The following is a 23,230-nucleotide window of genomic DNA, read 5'->3' as shown; positions in this document are numbered from 1 at the left end:
TCTTCGCCCTGGGTCTCCGCCAAGCATCGGCTTCGACCCCCCCCCCCCCCCCCCCCCCCCCGGTTCTCCAACGTGGAGCAGCTGAGGAAGCACTGGGTCGACGCCTCCTTCGCAACGAGCGTTGGAGATGCTCTAATATATTCTAAAAAAAAAAGGTGCTAACACCGTGTGCAACATATAAAATGCTGCAACAAAGCATATCACAACAATAAAAAGACTGCACTGCCTTGAAAGTTACATGACGCCTATATGCACCAAATTTTTAGGCAGACACAATAACACATTGGCATCAAAGGTTTCGTATCATGGCTGAATAAACTAGATCTCGCCAAACAAATCACAATTGAAGAACAAGCTGCAGCTAGCAACCAAATACCACAAGAGTCACTAAATAATTCTAATGGGAAATGCAAACCTTCGAAGCTACAAGTTCAAAACTTGATCTCAATCAACTAAGCAAAAAGTAGATAAACCTCACAGGGTCAATGATAATATAACATAATCCGAATCTAGATTGAATTAACTTAAAAGGTTACATAAAGAAACATAGCATGTCTTGAATGATGAAAATGAAAACACGAAACCAGAATCCATTCCTCAATCGCCCTTTCTCCGGAAGGAGCAGCCCTCGGTGAGCCTGGCGCGGCCGCCAGTCGGTTGGCACAGCACCGTCTGGCAATTTCCGCACACAACAACTGTTTGGGAGTGGCTGAACACAGTGGTTCTGCACACACATACACATACACATATTCACACAGATCAACAATCACTCAAAATCTCACAAATAATTCAACAAACTTGATTCACAATTTCACAAATCCAATTATCCAGTTTACAAAATCCGATGCAACTTACATATTGAAGCAACCCTGGCACTTGACATCCTACAACAATTACAAAAAACCAATAAAAAACAATGACAGAAAAAACTAAAAACCATAAATCAAATTAGCGAAAACGAAACCGAAATTGAAGAGAGGTTACCATGAAGAAAGAGTTGGGAGATTGCACAAGGCGCTTAAGCTTGTGCTTCCTTTTCTCAAGCTCCGCCGGTGGGTTGAGCAAATCGTAGTCGTTCGAGAGAACCTATCAACAAGCAGCAATTTTATCAAATTAGTGAAAAATCAATCGTCATCAGCTAGAGAAATTCGCAAGAACCGCGACAAAAATACCATCTTTGCTGTTGAATCGGGGCGAGACGGGAGAGAGAGAGAGAGAGAGAGAGAGAGAGAGAGAGGAGGCAATGGCGTGTTGGCGTCGCGTTGAGCTAAATAAAGTAGGGTTTTAGGTGTATTTGGGCGTTTCTCCGTTGGGCCAAATACTACACATAAATTTATGCAAATATGGGATCCTATTGGGCCGATGCAGAAATTAATTTAGGTCGCTCAGTTTTTCAGTAATTCAATTTTGAAGTTTACGAAACGAATGTTTGTAGATGTAGTCTATATATATTAAAAGAAAAGTGATTGTGTATATAAATTTATTAGAATGGTATAATTGGAATTGGAAAAAGATTATATTATCCACAATTAAAAAATATGGACAAAAAGAAAAAGAAAAAAATGCTACATGAGCTAATGATGCAATTACTCTGAATATTTAAACTTGAATGAGCCCAAAACTATAATTCTCTTACGGTAGTAAATACAATATTGGTGATTAGTAAATTTACTATTCATTAACTACTAGTGAGCTTTTCCGTGCGATCGGACTGATATTGATGAGAAGTAAAGTCTGCATCATCCAATAATATTTAACATTCATATATAAATAAGAAAATTCATGGAAATAATTATTGAAAGGTGTTAAAAAGCAAGCCCGCGAAGCCCACGCCATAGTAGATTCCGTGAGGTTCTTGCCCGAGTTGGGCTCACGAGGTCTCCCGCTAGAGTTGAATTAAGGAAGCTCAAGTCAAAGACGATCCCATTGAGCCTCGCCTCGAGGGAGGGGGGCCCACGAATTTCTTGACCTGGTTAAGCCTGATAGGCCCATGCCAGAGTTGAGCTGGAGAGGTTTGGATCATAGATAGGCTCGCGAAGCTTCGCCCCCAAGTTGAATACACAAAGCCCCTAGCCGGAGTTGAATGCGCGAGGCTCGGTACCAGGGTTGAGCCCGTCTCACACAAGAGTTGAGTTCGTACAACCCCAAGCCAGAGTGGAACACGCGAGGCTAGGCGCTAAAGTTGAGCCCCACAATCGAACCCGAGAAGTCTGAGGTCGGAGTCGAGCCCGCCAAACCCCGTATCTAAGTTGAGTTTGTCGAGCCCAAGATTAGAGTTGAGTCCGCCAAGTGTTGGGCCAGAGTTGAGCTCACCAAACGCAATTTTAGAATCAAAGCCCATATTGTTTTCAACCCCTGACAAAAGCTACAGAATTAGTTATAACGGAGATAAAAGGACAGATTACGACGGGGAAGTTAGAGAGTACCTACGGAGTACGTGAAGAATAGATTTTACATTTATACCCTTTGTAACCCACTCATATAAATAGGAGAATCGTCGTCATTATAAAGGATCACGCTGAAAAATCAATACAAAAACTAAGTGTTCTCAATATTTTTTTCCTTATTTTGTCCTCTGCCTTTCCTTTTGTATTTATGACATTTTGATTTATGAAAATATGCACTCATATAGTCATATTGAGCAATGAAACTCAATTTTCGGCTACTCATATGAAAAACACAAATTATGACCATTTTTTACAATTTCGTTCCAAAATAACCTGACCTCGCAGATCCTACTCTACCCAGCTCAACTCGTACACGTTATTTTCCCTCCGTCTCTCTCCCCCCTTTCTCTTGACACAAATGGGTATGATTGTGCCAAGTGTACCTAATGAATGACACAATTGACATGAATTTATCCATTTGTACCATCATTCAATCTTCAGTCACATTTGGCACAAAAGAGCATAATTGTGCGAAGTATAACTAATGAATGACACAATTGGCACGAATTTACGCATTCGTACCAACTGTACCAACATAACCTGCACCACCCCAACCCGAACCTGAAGCCCAACCCGCGCGCAAATCCGAACCCGGTCTGCCCTAATTAAGGGGAAAACAATCCTAAAACGTGGAAAATGACCAAAATTTGTGTTTTAGATGGGAAGCCAAATATTGAGTTTCATTGCTCGATATGACTATATCAAAAGTTGACTCTTGATTTATTATATTATGCACTTCTATTTATTTTATGTATAAAAATTATTAATATAACAAAATAACATTCTTCCTATCAAATTATATAGGAGTATTATAGTTTATTTTATGAAGGAAAGTTAATGAAATTAAAAGTCAAATATAGATGATTATGCAAAAGTTACAACATAAAGTCTTAAAAATTCAAATGAGAATAAATTGTTCTAAGAAGTGAAAAAAATTACTATATCAGTCCACGAAATGTTGTTATAATTTGTCATTTTGATATGTCCATAAAAAGTTGTCATAATCTATTTTTAATAAATTTGTGGGTTCCTTTCTCCACTCACTAACGTGTGGGCCTTATTTTCTATTCATTAACTTAACTACTCCACTAGTGGGCCTCTTACAATTTTTTTTCACTTTTCTTCATTTGTGGGCATCTTTCTCCACTAATTAAATAAACAACACAAATTTTCTTAAAACTTGTGCCACCCTTTCTTAGGTCAACATTTCATGGATAGAGGGAGAATAAAATAAATCACGAATTTATATTCATTTTGTAATTTCGATCTCACCTTTAAATCTTTTTTTTTTTTAATATATATCAAATATGAATTAACGAGATTTTTTAATACATAGAATAATATTTTTGAAAAGTAGACATAAAATTAATGTAATCCAATAATCTGCAGCAGCAAGTCGAGTCCTTTTTGATCATTTAAAGAAGGGCAAATTCCAAGTCTCCGTACATAACAAAATGGAATGAAAAAGAAAGCAGAGAAAAGGTAGTTGCAGAAGATGATTAATTATTTATGAGCAGAGCGTCTTGTAATAGTTCCAAGACAGTTATCCTTAGGCCTCGTATGCGGTAGGTACATCAACGGACTACCAGGATTATGGCGTTTCAGCCTGCAAACCACAACATATATAAATCTCAAACTCAAATCATTTCTCCAATCCAATCAAATCATGAAAACCTTATAACTCACTTGTAATTCAAGAGAAAATGGTGCAGAAAGATGGAGATTTCAATCTTGGCAAGATCATTCCCCGGGCACAATCTGCTTCCTCCACCAAAAGGAAGGAAATTCCCTGCCTTGGGTGTGAATCCCTACGAGACGCGTTTAAGGATGAAGTCAGTTTATCATTATATATTGGAGAGTCGAGGAGGAGGAATGAGGGCTCACATCCCATCTGCTAGGATCAAACTTCTTCGGATCAGGGTACGTCTCAGGGTCGAAATGAACACCTCTGAACCAGACCAACACTTTCCATCCCTTGGGAATTGTGTAGCCTGAAAGAGGAAAGAAACAACATACATGTTGGACTATTCGTTTCAATTGTTTGCTGCATCAAACAAGTTGCTAAGCATACCACAGACGTGGACATCTTTCTTCGCCTCTCTGAACATAGTGAGTGAGAATGTCACCAAACGAAGTGTTTCATCGATTACCTGTACAAGAAATTTGATGAGATGTTGGATGGAGTGTTCTTCATGCATTTTGTTTTTTGGAAGACATACCTTATCAAGATAGTCCATTTCACGTATTTCTTTGAGCGTTAGGCCTTTTTGACCAGGTGGCCTTTTCTTCACAATCTGTTCTTGCTCTGCCTGATTGAGTAAATTAACCGTACGTGTCACAAAATATTGATCAGAGTTTGGGATAATGATGATACAAATAGTAGTATATATACCTTAGCTCGTTGGAGGACATCGGGATGGTTCTGCAGGAAGAGGGTCGCCCACATAGTGATGTGTCCAGACGATTGATGGCCCGCATTGAGATACATAACTAAAACATCAATGATCTCCTCGTCTTTCAAGCTTCGACCCTTGTCATCTTGAGCATTCATCAGCGCATCCATCATGTCTTTCTTCGACCCTACAGGGTTCTTCGTCCTCCATTCCCTTCGTGCAGTTACTATAGATTGGAGAACAGCCACCAGCCATTTACGCGCCTGCAATGACCACCAATCAAGCAGAATGTTATAAAAGAGTTGGAAAGAATGAAACAACATGAGATTTGAAAGTGGTGTTACTTTGAGAGCAGAATGGTAAGCAAATCCGGGTATGTTGATTGCCATTGCTCGAACGCCATAGTTGAGCATGGTGTACTCCCTCTCCATTACCTCCATGACCTGCTCACTCTCTGAGCTCAGGAATATATACATGATTATTCTAAATGTGAGCTTTCTGAGCTCAGTCAAGAACTCCATCTTTCCCATGCCTGCCCATCTTTCTAAAGCGACTATGACATTGTCTTCGATGTATTTCATGTACAAGGACAACACTTCGTGTCCATTCACGGGGGCTGCTGTTAACTTGCGCAGCCACCTGTGCTCTTCATCAGAAATCGCTACAAACGAGTTCTTCCCAATAAGGTTCATCGTTGAAGATGGCCATCCCGGCTTGAAGGCCTCATCGTCAGTTAGAACTTTCCGGCATGCTTATGCCGTGGTAACAATTATACTAGGATTACCAAACATGTGAACTTTATACATTCCACCATGCCCATATCTGCAAAACCCACACACACTTTGTCAATATGCATCCATCCAAGAGGCACAATTCATGATTCATTTAATTAGCATAGTTTATGATCCTTTCAATGAAGATTTGCCACTGTTTAGATGGCATAAAAAGCTTTTACAAAGTCACAATCAATTAGTTAATATTTCACTTCTAATTTTCTTGTTTCACTCATGAATAGGCAACCATCACTTTCATGATTAAGTTTGGGTCTTCCTCCTAAATGCTCAATAATCATGGAAGTTGGGACTAGCATCACTGTCCAAATATCTTGACATGTTGGAGCATTTTTAGGATCTTGAAAGCCACTAATTGACAAGAAAACCAAACTTAATAACCACCAACAGAAAATCTTCAAGGAAATTACAAAATAAGATATATGGCCTAGCTAGTGTTATACTCTATAGATGAAAGATAATACAGGAGATGATGTTGAAATATCACATCAATCACAAGGCTGAAAGAGACTAATTTTCACTCTAAAGATTCCAATAAACAAAAACAAAACAGCATAAATCATGTCCTATGTGGTGTGGGAGAGTACTTTTTTTTTTTTTTGCATTAATATAATCGAACCATACAGTAGTAATAAAGAGGCCTGCAATCCTTTAAGGTTAATTATATTAGATTTTACCACTATACCAAGACAAAAGGAGCCGGCAAAAAGGTAAAATAAAAACCCTTTGTTCTCTTTTCCCTTTTTGATCTTTATTCTAACTATTGGGATACTACTGTCATTGTTACACTTTTGCAAGTTTGATAATAATCATACTGATAAATGCAACAACACTTAAACATGGGCAACTCATTAGAATCCAACAAAATGAATAGAGAGGGAGAGAGAGAGACCTGTCAACAAAAGAGGAGATGAAAGATTCAGGTCTGCTGCACATGAAAGCTCTAAGGAAGGACCATATATTGGCAATGAAAGGCCAACCAAGATCACCTGGTGGCAGTTCATACCTTCTCTCTCCTAAATTCCTCTCATAACACCACCCATTCAGCCTCCTCATAACACATATTGCCAACATGGGCATACTGATATATTTAAAAAAAAAAAAAAAAAAAAGTGCTCGCCCGTGTGCAACATATAAAATGCAGCGACAAAGCATATCACAACAATAAAAAGACTGCACTGCCTTAAAAGTTACATGACGCCTATATGCACCAAATTTTTAGGCAGACACAATAACACATTGGCATCAAATGTTTCGTATCATGGCTGAATAAACTAGATCTCGCCAAACAAATCACAATTGAAGAACAAGCTGCAGCTAGCAACCAAATGCCACAAGAGTCACTAAATAATTCTAATGGGAAATGCAAACCTTCGAAGCTACAAGTTCAAAACTTGATCTCAATCAACTAAGCAAAAAGTAGATAAACCTCACAGGGTCAATGATAATATAACATAATCCGAATCTAGATTGAATTAACTTAAAAGGTTACATAAAGAAACATAGCATGTCTTGAATGATGAAAATGAAAACACGAAACCAGAATCCATTCCTCAATCGCCCTTTCTCCGGAAGGAGCAGCCCTCGGTGAGCCTGGCGCGGCCGCCAGTCGGTTGGCACAGCACCGTCTGGCAATTTCCGCACACAACAACTGTTTGGGAGTGGCTGAACACAGTGGTTCTGCACACACATACACATACACATATTCACACAGATCAACAATCACTCAAAATCTCACAAATAATTCAACAAACTTGATTCACAATTTCACAAATCCAATTATCCAGTTTACAAAATCCGATGCAACTTACATATTGAAACAACCCTGGCACTTGACATCCTACAACAATTACAAAAAACCAATAAAAAACAATGACAGAAAAAACTAAAAACCATATCAAATTAGCGAAAACGAAACCGAAATTGAAGAGAGGTTACCATGAAGAAAGAGTTGGGAGATTGCACAAGGCGCTTAAGCTTGTGCTTCCTTTTCTCAAGCTCCGCCGGTGGGTTGAGCAAATCGTAGTCGTTCGAGAGAACCTATCAACAAGCAGCAATTTTATCAAATTAGCGAAAAATCAATCGTCATCAGCTAGAGAAATTCGCAAAAACCGCGACAAAAATACCATCTTTGCTGTAGAATCGGGGCGAGACGGGAGAGAGAAAGAGAGAGAGAGAAGAGGCAATGGCGTGGCGTTCAGCTAAATTAAGTAGGGTTTTAGGTGTATTTGGGTGTTTCTCTGTTGGGCCAAATACTACAGATAAATCTATGCAAATATGGGGATCCTATTGGGCCGATACAAATCTATGCAAATATGGGGTTCCTATTGGGCCGATGCAGAAATCAATTTAGGTCGCTCGGTTTTTCAGTAGGGTAATTATATTCACAATCCCCATTTTTCTCATATAAAATAATAATAATAATAATAAATTATTATAAATTTACTATTTCATCCTACAATTTATAGCCTCTAAATTAAATTCTTATTTTTGTATAACCCCCAACCTCAGCATCTCACGATAGAAATCCTATTTTATGCAACTATTTTATGAATCTCTGGACTCTAAATTAAATCCCTATCTTGATTCCAACCTAGTATCTTATAGAATCGTGAAGCTTATTGCTTAAAAATTATACTAAAGTTTAATGGTATATTCGAAATCCTATTTTATGCAACTACATATTTTTAGAATCAGTTTTCAATGTGCAATCATATCAAATCCATTTGTTTCCCATCAAACATATAGTTTGGGAAAGAGTAGGCAAAGCAGATGCGAAACAAGAGCTATTCTATTTTGAACACATGATTGGAACACAGAACAAAACCAATCACTCAGAAATGCTTGCACGTGTTTGAATTTAGCATCAGTGACGAGGGAATTGGTAATCTTTGTCGGCTACTGTGATATAGATGAAAAATGGGGGGGTAAAATTAAAGGAGTTTATAGCTCTTGCGTTTTTCATTTATCTCCTCACAAATGCTCTAGTCTCACTGAACACGGTATTAACATCGATGTTTTCTTTGCTTGCATGGGCTCTGTTATCTGGTGATTGTCTTACTGATAAATCTTAACTTGCTCCAGCAATTGGAGATGTATTCGCCTCAGATTGAGTTGCGTGTGATATGGGGCTTATATAAAATAGAGATTTAATTGGAGGTTATGATTGTAGGGTAAAATAGTAAATTATAATTCTTTATTAATGTTATTTTATATGAAGGGCTATAGTGAATAAAATGGGGGCTGGGAATATTTTTTTTTTTTAAAATTTGTTACAACCAAAGAAAGGAAAAAAACCCACTCACACTCTAGCTCCTAGGGTGACTCGAACCCCCGACCTATTGGTTGGAGGGAAAGCGTCTTACCAACAGACTGCGCTTCATCGTCATGGGGGCTGGGAATATAATTACCCTAAATACAATTGGTGGTTGGTAAATTCACTATTCATTAACTACTAGTGAGCTCTCCCGTGTGAACGGACTGATATTGTTGAGGAGTAAAATCTGCATCATCCAATAATATTTAACATTCATATATAAATAAGAAAATTCATGGAAATAATTATTGAAAGGTGTTAAAAAGCAAGCCCGCGAAGCCCACGCCATAGTAGATTCGGTGAGGTTCTTGCCCGAGTTGGGCTCATGAGGTCTCCTGCCAGAATTGAGCTTGGAAGGTGCAGGTTAGAGTTGAATTTAGAGAGCTCAAGTCAAAGACGATCCCATGGAGCCTCGCCTCAAGGGCGGGGGGGCCACGAATCTCTTGACCTAGTTGAGCCTGTTAGGCCCATGCCAGAGTTGAGCTGGAGAGGTTCGGATCACAGATGGGCCCGCGAAGCTTTGCCCCAAAGTTGAATACACAAATCCCCTAGTCGGAGTTGAATGCGCGAGGCCCGGTACCAGGGTTGAGCCCGTCTCACGCAAGAGTTGAGTTCATACAGCCCCAAGCTAGAGTGAACACGCGAGGCTAGGCGCAAGAGTTGAGCCCCAAAATCGAATCCGAGAAGTCTGAGGTCAAAGTCGAGCCCGCCAAACCCCGTATCTGAGTTGAGTTCGTCGAGCCCAAGGCTAGAATTGAGTCCACCAAGTGTTGGGCCAGAGTTGAGCTCGCTGAATTCAAAGCCAGAGTTGAGCTCACCAAACGCCATTTTAGAATCAAAGCTCGGATTGTTTTCAACCCCTGACAAAAGCTGCAAAATTAGTTATCAATGGGATAAAAAGACAAATTACAACGGGAAAGTTAGAGAGTACCTACGGAGTACGTGAAGAATAGATTTTACATTTATACCCTTTGTAACCTACTCATATAAATAGGAGAATCGTCATCATTGTAAAGGATCACGTTGAAAAATCAATACAACAACTAAGTGTTCTCAATACTTTTCCTTATTTTGTCCTTTGCTTTTTCTTTTATATTTATGACATTTTAATTTATGAGAATATGCATTCATATAGTCATATTGAGCAATGAAACTCAATTTTTGGCCACCCATCTGAAAAACACAAATTATGACCTTTTTTACAATTTCATTCCAAAATAACCTGACCTCGCGGATCCTACACTACCTAGCTCAACCCATACACATTATTCTCCCTCTGTCTCTCTCCCACTTTCTCTTGACACAAATGGGCATAATTGTGTCAAGTGTACCTAATGAATGACGCAATTGGCACGAATTTACCCATTTGTACCATCATTCAATCTTCAGTCACATTTGGCACAAAAGAGCATAATTGTGGTGTACCTAATGAATGACACAATTGGCACGAATTTACGCATTTATACCAACTGTACCATCATAACCTGCGCCGTCCTAACCCGAACCTGAAGCCCAATCCACACGCAAACCTGAACCCGGTCTGCCTAATTAATGGGAAAACAGTCCTAAACGTAAAAAATGACCAAAATTTATGCTTTAGATGAAGTGCTCACCCGTGTGCAACATATAAAATACAGCGACAAAGCATATCACAAAAATAAAAAGACTGCACTGCCTTAAAAGTTACATGACGCCTATATGCACCAAATTTTTAGGCAGACACAATAACACATTGGCATCAAATGTTTCGTATCATGGCTGAATAAACTAGATCTCGCCAAACAAATCACAATTGAAGAACAAGCTGCAGCTAGCAACCAAATGCCACAAGAGTCACTAAATAATTCTAATGGGAAATGCAAACCTTCGAAGCTACAAGTTCAAAACTTGATCTCAATCAACTAAGCAAAAAGTAGATAAACCTCACAGGGTCAATGATAATATAACATAATCTGAATCTAGATTGAATTAACTTAAAAGGTTACATAAAGAAACATAGCAGAATTAACTTAAAAGGTTACATAAAGAAACATAGCATGTCTTGAATGATGAAAATGAAAACACGAAACCAGAATCCATTCCATTCTATCAAGAATATGTTCCTCAATCGCCCTTTCTCCGGAAGGAGCAGCCCTCGGTGAGCCTGGCACGGCCGCCAGTCGGTTGGCACAGCACCGTCTGGCAATTTCCGCACACAACAACTGTTTGGGAGTGGCTGAACACAGTGGTTCTGCACACACATACACATATTCACACAGATCAACAATCACTCAAAATCTCACAAATAATTCAACAAACTTGATTCACAATTTCACAAATCCAATTATCCAGTTTACAAAATCCGATGCAACTTACATATTGAAGCAACCCTGGCACTTGACATCCTACAACAATTACAAAAAATCAATAAAAAACAATGACAGAAAAAACTAAAAACCATAAATCAAATTAGCGAAAACGAAACCGAAATTGAAGAGAGGTTACCATGAAGAAAGAGTTGGGAGATTGCACAAGGCGCTTAAGCTTGTGCTTCCTTTTCTCAAGCTCGGCCGGTGGGTTGAGCAAATCGTAGTCGTTCGAGAGAACCTATCAACAAGCAGCAATTTTATCAAATTAACGAAAAATCAATCGTCATCAGCTAGAGAAATTCGCAAGAACCGCGACAAAAATACCATCTTTGCTGTAGAATCGGGGCGAGACGGGAGAGAGAAAGAGAGAGAGAGAGGAGGCAATGGCGTGGCGTTCAGCTAAATTAAGTAGGGTTTTAGGTGTACTTGGGCGTTTCTCTGTTGGGCCAAATACTAAAGATAAATGTATGCAAATATGGGGATCCTATTGGGCCGATGCAAATCTATGCAAATACGGGGTTCCTATTGGGCCGATGCAGAAATCAATTTAGGTCGCTCGGTTTTTTAGTAGGGTAATTATATTCACAACCCCCATTTTTCTCATATAAAATAATAATAATAAATTATTATAAATTTATTATTTTATCCTACAATTTATAGCCTCTAAATTAAATTCTTATTTTTGTATAACCCCCAACCTCAGCATCTCACGATAAAAATCCTATTTTATGCAACTATTTCATGAGTCTCTGGACTCTAAATTAAATCCCTATCTTGATTCCCCACCTAGTATCTTATAGAATCGTGAAGCTTATTGCTTAAAAATTATACTAAAGTTTAATGGCATATTTGAAATCCTATTTTATGCAACTACATATTTTTAGAAGGGATATTTGCCGTAAAATACACGAACTTTCAACGAATTCTGATTTTTCCCATGACCTTTAAAATTTGAAAAAAAATACATAACCTTTCGATTTTTTCTGTTTTTTTCCCCCGAGTATAAAACACCCCAAATCGAAGCTGAGTTGGACGTCTGAATTCCAGCGTGGCAAGATCGCTGGTAAACTAATACAACGTCGTTTTATGAGAATCAAGTCAAATAAATAATTAGGGCTAGTGAAAGGCAGCAACTCATTCTTAAATCCTGCACTTCCAAGTGAAATCCTGCTCTTCGTCGCTCTCAGTTGCTGATTTTGATTCCAGATTTCTTGAGCAGCTCGCTTATTTCTTTATTTCTTTTCTCTCCGCGTAGAATAAAGAGAGAATCTTGGTTTTTTTTTTCTTTTTTTCTTTACATTCTTTGTTAGTAAAACAGTTGAGCGTCGACATTTGGGCTAGCTTCAGCTCCTCTGATTTCTTGTGCAGCTCGCTTTCTTTTATTTTTGATTTTTGGATTGCCTTTGCAAGTGTGTGTGTTAATATGCGCAAACAAAGAAGAATCGCCCCAAGAAGAATCAGCAACTCAAGGAATATTCGCAGTAAAAAAGGAAAAATCACAACAGTTGATTTTTTTTTCTTTTGATACCTTAAGCTTGAGAGAGTAGAAGTTCAATCGCAGCAGTTGACTTGTGTTTATTTTGATTCCAAATTTGGGAGTTAATCGTGAGGATAGGCATTAGCTTTAAGTTATTTTTCTTTTTTTTCAAAATCATTAGGAATTAAAATTGGCTTTAATTTAATTTATTCTGCCACCTCACTAAATAGAAAATAAGGTTATTTTCCACATTGGCATTATTATTCCACCTCATCTTTAATTTCACCGGAAAAAGTTACCGTGGGAAAAATCAGAAAAAATGGAAAGGTATTGTATTTTTTTTCAAATTTTAAAGGTCATGGGAAAAACTAGAATTTGTTGAAAGTTCGTGTATTTTACGGCAAGTATCCCTTTTTAGAATCAGTTTTCAATGTGCAATCATATCAAATCCATTTTTTCCCATCAAACATATAGTTTGGGAAAGAGTAGGCAAAGCAGATGCGAAACAAGAGCTATTCTATTTTTAACACATGATTGGAATACAGAACAAAACCAATAACTCAGAAATGCTTGCACGTGTTTGAATATAGCATCAGTGACGAGGGAATTGGTAATCTTTGTCGGCTACTGTGATATAGATGAAAAATGGGGGGGGGGGGGGGGTAACAATTAAAGGAGTTTATAGCTCTTGCGTTTTTCATTTATCTCCTCACAGATGCTCCAATCTCACTAAACACGGTATTAACATCGATGTTTTCTTTGCTAGCATGGGCTCTGTTATCTGGTGATTGTCTTACTGATAAATCTTAACTTGCTGCAGTAATTGGAGATGTATTCGCCTCAGATTGAGTTGCGTGTGATATGGGGCTTATATAAAATATAGATTTAATTGGAGGTTATGATTGTAGGGTAAAATAGTAAATTATAATTCTTTATTAATGTTATTTTATATGAATGGCTATAGTGAATAAAATGGGGGCTGGGAATATAATTACCCTAAATACAATATTGGTGGTTGGTAAATTCACTATTCATTAACTACAAGTGAGCTCTCCCGTGTGAACGGACTGATATTGTTGAGGAGTAAAATCTGCATCATCCAATAATATTTAACATTCATATATAAATAAGAAAATTCATGGAAATAATTATTGAAAGGTCTTAAAAAGCAAACCCGCGAAGCCCACGACATAGTAGATTCTGTGAGGTTCTTGCCCGAGTTGGGCTCATGAGGTCTCCTGCCAGAGTTGAGCTTGGAGGGTGCAGGTTAGAGTTGAATTTAGGGAGCTCAAGTCAAAGACGATCCCATGGAGCCTCGCCTCAAGGGGGGGGGGAGGCACGAATCTCTTGACCTAGTTGAGCCTGTTAGGCCCATGCCAGAGTTGAGCTGGAGAGGTTCGGATCACAAATGGGCCCGCGAAGCTTTGCCCCCAAGTTGAATACACAAATCCCCTAGTCGGAGTTGAATGCACGAGGCCCGGTACCAGGGTTGAGCCCGTCTCACGCAAGAGTTGAGTTCGTACAGCCCCAAGCTAGAGTGGAACACGCGAGGCTAGGCGCAAGAGTTGAGCCCCAAAATCGAACCCGAGAAGTCTGAGGTCAAAGTCGAGCCCGCCAAACCCCGTATCTAAGTTGAGTTCATCGAGCCCAAGGCTAGAATTGAGTCCACCAAGTGTTGGGCCAGAGTTGAGCTCGCCAAATTCAAAGCCAGAGTTGAGCTCACCAAATGCCATTTTAGAATCAAAGCTCGGATTGTTTTCAACCCCTGACAAAAGCTGCAAAATTAGTTTTCAATGGGATAAAAAGACAAATTACAACAGGAAAGTTAGAGAGTACCTGCGGAGTACGTGAAGAATAGATTTTACATTTATACCCTTTGTAACGTACTCATATAAATAGGAGAATCGTCATCATTGTAAAAGGATCACGTTGAAAAATCAATACAACAACTAAGTGTTCTCAATACTTTTCCTTATTTTGTCCTTTGCTTTTTCTTTTATATTTATGACATATTAATTTATGAGAATATGCATTCATATAGTCATATTGAGCAATGAAACTCAATTTTCGGCCACCCATCTGAAAAACACAAATTATGACCATTTTTTTACAATTTCATTCCAAAATAACCTGACCTCGCAGATCCTACACTACCTAGCTCAACCCATACACATTATTCTCCCTCTGTCTCTCTCCCCCTTTCTCTTGACACAAATGGACATAATTGTGTCAAGTGTACCTAATGAATGACGCAATTGGCACGAATTTATCCATTTGTACCATCATTCAATCTTCAGTCACATTTGGCACAAAAGAGCATAATTGTGCCAAGTGTACCTAATGAATGACACAATTGGCACGAATTTACGCATTTATACCAACTGTACCATCATAACCTGCGCCGTCCCAACCCGAACTTGACGCCCAACCCGCGCGCAAACCCGAACCCGGTCTGCCCTAATTAAGGGGAAAACAATCATAAAACGTGAAAAATGACCAAAATTTGTATTTTAGATAGGAAGCCAAATATTGAGTTTCATTGCTCAATATGACTATATCAAAAGTTGACTCTTGATTTATTATATTATGCACTTCTATTTATTTCATGTGTAAAAATTATTAATAGAACAAAATAACATTCTTGCTATCAAATTATATAGGAGTATTATAGTTTATTTTATGAAGGAAAGTTAATGAAACTAAAAGTCAAATATAGAAGATTATGCAAAAGTTACAACATAAAGTTTTATAAATTCAAATGAGAATCACTTGTTCTAAGAAGGAAAAAAATTACTACATTCGTCCACGAAATGTTGTCATAATTTGTCATTTTAATCCGTCCATAAAAAGTTGTCATAATCTATTTTTAATAAATTTGTGGGTTACTTTCTCCACTCATTAACACGTGAGCCTTATTTTCTATTCACTAACTTAATTAACTTTTTTCCACTTTTCTTCATTTTTGGGCCCCTTTCTCCACTAACTAAATAAACAATATAGATTTTCTTAAAACTTGTGTCTCTCTCCCTTAGGTCAACATTTCATGGATAGAGGGAGTATAAAATAAATCACGAATTTATATTTATTTTGTAATTTTGATCTCACCTTTAAATCTTTTTTTAATATATATCGAATATTTCTAAATTTTGCAATTGAGGCTTCTTTTTATATTTTGTTTTATTTTTATTTTCTCAATTTTAATTTATTATATGAATCAATGAGATTTTCTAATACTCCATATGATAGAAAAATATTTTTCAACATTTATTTGTAGTACCCCGACTTTCTCCCTTGATGAGATTTAAAGAAAAATTTTGAAATTTGAATTTTAAATTGATACACGCTCGAAAATAAAGTTGACTTTTAAATTTCAACAAAATGTGTTACCTAAATTTTATCATACTTGATAAGCAAATCCCTATGGGATACGTGTGTATATATAAGCTTTGGCCTTATTAATTCAGATTATTACTTAATTTATTCCAAACGCTTTGGTCTGAAATTATCCACTGCAAATTTTAGAAACGTAGACATTAAATTATGTAATCCAATAATTTGCAGCAGCAAGTGAAGTCCGTTTTGATAATTTAAAGAAGGGCAAATTCCAAGTCTCTGTACATAACAAAATGGAGTGAAAAAGAAAGCAGAGAAAAGGTAGTTGCAGAAGATGATTAATTATTTATGAGCAGAGCGTCTTGTAATAGTCCCTAGACAGTTATCCTTAGGCCTCGTATGCGGTAGGTACATCAACAAAATGGAGTGAAAAAGAAAGCAGAGAAAAGGTAGTTGCAGAAGATGATTAATTATTTATGAGCAGAGCGTCTTGTAATAGTCCCTAGACAGTTATCCTTAGGCCTCGTATGCGGTAGGTACATCAACGGACTAGCAGGATTATGGCGTTTCAGCCTGCAAACCCCAACATATATAAATCTCAAACTCAAATCATTTCTCCAATCCAATCAAATCATGCAAACCTTATAACTCACTCGTAATTCAACACAAAATGGTGCAGAAAGATGGAGATTTCAATCTTGGCAAGATCATTCCCCGGGCACAATCTGCTTCCTCCACCAAAAGGAAGGAAATTCCCTGCCTTGGGTGTGAATCCCTACGCGTCGCGTTTAAGGATGAAGTCAGTTTATAATTATATATTGGAGAGTCGAGGAGGAGGAATGAGGACTCACATCCCATCTGCTAGGATCAAACTTCTTCGGATCAGGGTACGTCTCAGGGTCGAAATGAACACCTCTGAACCAGACCAACACTTTCCATCCCTTGGGAATTGTGTAGCCTGAAAGAGGAAAGAAACAACATACATGTTGGACTATTCGTTTCATTTGTTTGCTGCATCAAACAAGTTGCTAAGCATACCACAGACGTGGACATCTTTCTTCGCCTCTCTGAACACCGTGAGTGAGAATGTCACCACACGAAGTGTTTCATCGATTACCTGTACAAGAAATTTGATGAGATTTTGGATGGAGTGTTCTTCATGCATTTTGTTTTTTGGAAGACATACCTTATCAAGATAGTCCATTTCACGTATTTCTTTGAGCGTTAGGCCTTTTTGACCAGGTGGCCTTTTCTTCACAATCTGTTCTTGCTCTGCCTGATTGAGTAAATTAACCGTACGTGTCACAAAATATTGATCAGAGTTTGGGATAATGATGATACAAATAGTAGAATATATACCTTAGCTCGTTGGAGGACATCGGGATGGTTCTGCAGGAAGAGGGTCGCCCACATAGTGATGTGTCCAGACGATTCATGGCCCGCGTTGAGATACATAACTAAAACATCAATGATCTCCTCGTCTTTCAAGCTTCGACCCTTGTCATCTTGAGCATCCATCAGCGCGTCCATCATGTCTTTCTTCGACCCTACAGGGTTCTTCGTCCTCCACTCCCTTCGTGCAGTTACTATAGATTGGAGAACAGCCACCAGCCGTTTACGCGCCTGCAACGACCACCAATCAAGCAGAATGTTATAAAAGAGTTGGAAAGAATGAAACAACATGAGATTTGAAAGTGGTGTTACTTTGAGAGCAGAATGGTAAGCAAATCCGGGTATGTTGATTGCCATTGCTCGAACGCCATAGTTGAGCATGGTGTACTCCCTCTCCATTACCTCCATGACCTGCTCACTCTCTGAGCTCAGGAATATATACATGATTATTCTAAATGTGAGCTTTCTGAGCTCAGTCAAGAACTCCATCTTTCCCATGCCTGCCCATCTTTCTAAAGCGACTATGACATTGTCTTCGATGTATTTCATGTACAAGGACAAAACTTCGTGTCCATTCACGGGGGCTGCTGTTAACTTGCGCAGCCACCTGTGCTCTTCATCAGAAATCGCTACAAACGAGTTCTTCCCAATAAGGTTCATCGTTGAAGATGGCCATCCCGGCTTGAAGGCCTCATCATCAGTTAGAACTTTCCGGCATGCTTCTGCCGTGGTAACAATTATACTAGGATTACCAAACATGTGAACTTTATACATTCCACCATGCCCATATCTGCAAAACCCACACATACTTTGTCAATATGCATCCATCCAAGAGGCACAATTCATGATTCATTTAATTAGCATAGTTTATGATCCTTCCAATGCCTAGGCCTTAGCCACTATTCAATGTTGGTACATACCCTTACTTGAATCAAAGTTAGATTTTTTTCTCGGTCCATATTCATGTAGATTCCAATGAAGATTTGCCACTGTTTAGATGGCATAAAAAGCTTTTACAAAGTCACAATCAATTAGTTAATATTTCACTTCTAATTTTCTTGTTTCACTCATGAATAGGCAACCATCACTTTCATGAATAAGTTTGGCCGACTAATTATGAGAGATAAAAGTCTTCCTCCTAAATCTACGGAAGTGTCTAACCTACACCCAACGCACTACACATCGCCGCTGCGATTATAACACGTGTCACACCATTTAAACCCATTGAATTCAACTTTTTGATAACCAAACCGTGAATTGGTTTTATAATACCACCGGTTCATAGAATCATTTGCTGAGAGTGGTTTTGAATTTGCATGAGTAAATTGTTGCCACGTCTCCACTAAGCTATAGTATTTATGAAATTTGAGTGCACGTCTGCATTAATACTAAATACTATTAACTATATTCATGTACATTAATTTATTTAGTGGTAATGATTATATATACAATATACATACGAGTATATCTACAATAATTATTCTCTTATATTTCTCTTATATAGTGTTATGTTAAAATTGAGGATTTTCTCAATTCAAATTGAAAATTTCATGAAAATAGAAATTGGGGATTTCACTTATTCGACTTGGAATCTAATTCATCAAACTACCATTTACACCTTAATATATATATATATATATATATATATATATATAGGGAGAGGTTCAGGAAAGAACCATAAATAAAAAAAGAACGGAAAACCATTTTCAGTCATTCGATTATTAAAATCTACGGTGGATGTATCATCTTGTTGGATGAATGCAGATCCTGGGTTCGAATCCTGAAGGTAGCATTTTTTTTTATTTTTTTGAGTGCATTAATTTTAATAGCGAATGCAATAATTTTTACAGTGAATGCATTAGATTTGATGGTTCTCTCGTTCTCACAAATAATGTAGTTCTCTCTAGAACCACACCCTATATACATATATATATATATATAATATTTAATATTTATATAAAATTGATATCAACTCAATTATAATATTTATAAGTATATCTACAATAATTGTAACTGAATATATTTAAGTTGGATACTGAAAATAAAAAAAATAAAGTAAAATTCGTAATAATAAAAAATAATACTCCCTCCGTCTCATTGATAATGGCTCATTAATTTTGTACCACTACAAAAAAACGCGTAAATAGCGACGGCGGCGCCGCCGCCGACAATTACCGACGGCACGGCGTCGGCAAAAACGGTGACCCGCCTTTTGCCTATTACCGGCGCATTACCAACGGAAAAACAGCCGCCGCTAATTAGCGACGGTTGCGCCGTCGCTAATTTAAAACATAACAATCTCTTTCTTAATCTCCGTGCCCAAAAAAAAGTGGCCACTTTTATTGGGACGGATGGAGTATATATTATTTTATATTTATTATTAATTATTTTAATAATATTTATTTATTACCGACGGCAATTGCCGTCATTATTTACCGGCGGCATGCGGCCGCCGCTAATCACCACCGCCGGTGACATCCGGCGATAGCACCACCGCCGTCCGGCCAAAACAGCCACCGTCATTAGTAAGAAACTTATAATTATAACTTAATAATGTTAATTTGATTAGTGATTCACTCATCACTAATCTAAGATTATTACTAAGAATTCAAGATTCTTAGTAAGAATCTTATAATTATAACTTAAGAATATTAATTTGATTAGTGATTCACTCATCAATCATCACTAATCTAAGATTATTACTAAGAATTCAAGATTGTTAGTAAGAATCTTATAATTATAACTTAAGAATGTTAATTTGATTAGTAATTCACTCATCAATCATCACTAATATAATATTATTACTAAGAATTGAAGATTCTTAGTAAGAAACTTATAATTATAACTTAAGAGTGTTAATTTGATTAGTGATTCACTCATCAATCATCACTAATGTAAGATTATTACTGAGAATTGAAGATTCTTAGTAAGAAACTTATAATTATAACTTACGTTGTGGGAATATCTTTTTATTATATTTTTTTATCAATAAATTTTGTTTTCTTGTCATCTTTTTGAAATAATTTAATTACAAATTATGATATTGAGTCTAGATTAATTGAGTAGCATTAACTTCGAACTCATTCATACCATTTCATTCAAATTTTATTGCATTGATGAAATTTCTAAATATATAACTACTTAAATTTAAATTGTCATGAATTGCTTAAAAACAAACTAGTTATTCAAGATAGTATTATATACGTATAATAAAATTTCATAATAAATAGGATTAGTTAATAATTAAAATATATTCTAAATCTAATAATGTAAGTATAAATTATTAGAAATATAAGAGAATAACTATTATAGATATACTCGTATATAGGTATATATCTATACATTACCACTATATATATTAATTTACATAAATAAAGTTTAATATTAATAATATTTTATGAAAAAGTAGATTTAAAATACTCTCTCTCCTATCCTCTCCACTGCACATTGACCGTGAACTCTCTCTCTTCTGTAAATCTGTAAATCTCTCTCTCCCCTCTTCAACCTGTAACTTCCCTGGCCCTTTCCGTCCGATTACTCTCGCCGTCGCCTGTACAGTATTTTCCCCTTCAACCTCCACCCACCCAGCTCTTGCTTCCTTGTCTTGTCTTGGCTGAAGATCCATTAACAACCAAAATAGAAAGCTAGAAATGTCTGTGATTCTGAGCTTCTTCGGCAGCCGCTGCAACAACATCTGCGATTCATTTTGCCTCGATATATGGGATTCATTAGAGGGATTTCTTCTCTCCAACCTCCCCTCCACCGCCCGTGAGACCACAATGCCCGAATCAACTGGAAAGAGACGATAGAGGCCCACCCATGTGTTCAAGGAAGAAAGTTGGAAGTTGGAGATTGTGGAATTTTTAAGATCAAGCTACAGACTTGGCTACAATTTACCAGGCACTAGTTTCAACTCAAAATTGTTCTCAATAAAGGATTTAGGAACTGGTGGTATTAGAAAACTAGCGGCAATGTGTAGTGGGAAGAGTGTAGCTTAGACATTTCCTAAATCTACAGATTCACTGGATGTAGCTCTTTAGTGGGATTATAGTCCATCAAAAAAATGCTCAATAATCATGGAAGTTGGGACTAGCATCACTGTCCAAATATCTTGACATGTTGGAGCATTTTTAGGATCTTGAAAGCCACTAATTGACAAGAAAACCAAACTTAATAACCACCAACAGAAAATCTTCAAGGAAATTACAAAATAAGATATATGGCCTAGCTAGTGTTATACTCTATAGATGAAAGATAATACAGGAGATGATGTTGAAATATCACATCAATCACAAAAGGCTGAAAGAGACTAATTTTCACTCTGAAGATTCCCATAAACAAAAACAAAACAGCATAAATCATGTCCTATGTGGTGTGGGAGAGTACTTTTTTTTTTGCATTAATATAATCAAACCATACAGTAGTAATAAAGAGGCCTGCAATCCTTTAAGGTTAATTATATTAGATTTTAGCACTATACCAAGACAAAAAGAGCATAAAATAAAAACCCTTTGTTCTCTTTTCCCTTTTTGATCTTTATTCTAACTATTGGGATACTACTGTCATTGTTACACTTTTGCAAGTTTGATAATAATCATACTGATAAATGCAACAACACTTAAACATGGGCAACTCATTAGAAACCAACAAAATGAATAGAGAGGGAGAGAGAGACCTGTCAACAAAAGAGGAGATGAAAGATTCAGGTCTGCTGCACTTGAAAGCTCTAAGGAAGGACCACATATTGCCAATGAAAGGCCAACCAAGATCACCTGGTGGCAGTTCATACCTTCTCTCTCCTAACTTCCTCTCATAACACCACCCATTCACCCTCCTCAACACCCACCTCACAATCAACACAAAACAACATCCCACTACCCATAACCCCCACCCCATCATCAACCTCCAAGATCAAATTTTTATTTCTATTTTTTTTTGTTCTGGTAATCAAATAGTGGGGAAAGACATGGCAATAAGAAAAAGAGAAGGGCTTGAGATGCAGAGGCAGAAACTCAAACATCCATTTTGATGAGTCCCTTTCAAGAATTGTGATGTATAATATATACTAGGAGGATTTGGATGCGACGAAAAAGGGGAAAAAGAAAATACAAATTAAATATGTGGGAATTGGAATGTAGTGAAGAAAAAGGTGCGTGACCAACAGTGAGGGTAAAAAATTATGAGGAGAGAGGAACTGCCGGCCTAAATCTAGTGGCTAATGGCTTTGTCTTGTTGTTTAGAGCAGGGATTCTTATAAGCGTGGAAAGGGGAAATTGAACACATATTTGCAAAGAGGGATGGGCGTTACCAATGTGTCTTTTTCTAGAGATACAATCCCACTTCAAAGTTACTAGTGACAAGATAAGGTGGCAACCTCATAAGATGATCCTTAATCTTTATGTGGTTGCATATTTGTATTTATGTCTGTGTGTGTGTTTAAAAGCTTCTTGTTGTTCCACTCAGTTTAAATCTATGGGGGCCATCAAGAAAAGAAATGGTGGATGTTACTCGTTTAAGTGGCCTACCCATAACCATGTGAAACTTCAACTTAATCAATACTAGTATTACTCCCGTGCGATGCACGGTGATATCTACTTAATTAAAATAGTAAAAAAAAATATTTTTTAAAATATTATGTTTAGATTATAAAATTCTATTGTATTATTTTATAAAATAGCTCTAATAACGATAATAACATTAAATGAAGATGAAACCATCTTATAGTTGGAGGCT

At 37.3% G+C, this 23,230-nt stretch overlaps 4 protein-coding genes, 1 long non-coding RNA gene and 1 pseudogene across 5 annotated transcripts; 1 reads left to right on the top strand and 5 right to left on the bottom strand.

Moving 5' to 3' along the window:
• Nucleotides 1-283: 283 nt before the first annotated feature.
• On the bottom strand, nucleotides 284-1,336 carry LOC131015866 (40S ribosomal protein S27-2). The gene is made up of 4 exons (XM_057944309.1): nucleotides 1,173-1,336; nucleotides 985-1,086; nucleotides 856-884; nucleotides 284-724 (listed from the first exon to the last, which is right to left on the bottom strand). Exons 1-4 carry the CDS (start codon nucleotides 1,173-1,175, stop codon nucleotides 598-600), a joined length of 261 nt encoding a protein of 86 aa, XP_057800292.1. The 5' UTR covers nucleotides 1,176-1,336; the 3' UTR covers nucleotides 284-597.
• Nucleotides 1,337-3,831: 2,495 nt separating this feature from the next.
• LOC131015854 (ent-kaurenoic acid oxidase 1-like) lies at nucleotides 3,832-6,814 on the bottom strand (annotated as a pseudogene).
• Nucleotides 6,815-6,962: 148 nt separating this feature from the next.
• Nucleotides 6,963-7,872, bottom strand: LOC131015856 (40S ribosomal protein S27-2). The gene is made up of 4 exons (XM_057944296.1): nucleotides 7,758-7,872; nucleotides 7,570-7,671; nucleotides 7,443-7,471; nucleotides 6,963-7,311 (listed from the first exon to the last, which is right to left on the bottom strand). Exons 1-4 carry the CDS (start codon nucleotides 7,758-7,760, stop codon nucleotides 7,185-7,187), a joined length of 261 nt encoding a protein of 86 aa, XP_057800279.1. The 5' UTR covers nucleotides 7,761-7,872; the 3' UTR covers nucleotides 6,963-7,184.
• Nucleotides 7,046-11,177, top strand: LOC131015857 (uncharacterized). The gene is made up of 2 exons (XR_009098704.1): nucleotides 7,046-7,118; nucleotides 10,964-11,177. It is a non-coding gene; the product is annotated as an uncharacterized LOC131015857 (long non-coding RNA).
• Nucleotides 10,841-11,766, bottom strand: LOC131015855 (40S ribosomal protein S27-2). Its single transcript, XM_057944295.1, has 4 exons — nucleotides 11,620-11,766; nucleotides 11,432-11,533; nucleotides 11,303-11,331; nucleotides 10,841-11,177 (listed from the first exon to the last, which is right to left on the bottom strand). The coding sequence occupies exons 1-4, from the start codon at nucleotides 11,620-11,622 to the stop codon at nucleotides 11,051-11,053; spliced, it is 261 nt and encodes an 86-aa protein (XP_057800278.1). The 5' UTR covers nucleotides 11,623-11,766; the 3' UTR covers nucleotides 10,841-11,050.
• A 4,560-nt stretch (nucleotides 11,767-16,326) lies between these two features.
• On the bottom strand, nucleotides 16,327-22,890 carry LOC131015853 (ent-kaurenoic acid oxidase 1-like). The gene is made up of 8 exons (XM_057944294.1): nucleotides 22,173-22,890; nucleotides 17,810-18,287; nucleotides 17,465-17,728; nucleotides 17,292-17,381; nucleotides 17,144-17,222; nucleotides 16,957-17,063; nucleotides 16,759-16,880; nucleotides 16,327-16,678 (listed from the first exon to the last, which is right to left on the bottom strand). The coding sequence occupies exons 1-8, from the start codon at nucleotides 22,394-22,396 to the stop codon at nucleotides 16,576-16,578; spliced, it is 1,467 nt and encodes a 488-aa protein (XP_057800277.1). The 5' UTR covers nucleotides 22,397-22,890; the 3' UTR covers nucleotides 16,327-16,575.
• Nucleotides 22,891-23,230: the final 340 nt, after the last annotated feature.

Source organism: Salvia miltiorrhiza, chromosome 3, assembly GCF_028751815.1.
Source record: "Salvia miltiorrhiza cultivar Shanhuang (shh) chromosome 3, IMPLAD_Smil_shh, whole genome shotgun sequence".
NCBI classification, from domain to species: Eukaryota; Viridiplantae; Streptophyta; class Magnoliopsida; order Lamiales; family Lamiaceae; genus Salvia; species Salvia miltiorrhiza.
This window is presented reverse-complemented; position numbering and strand designations above follow the sequence as displayed.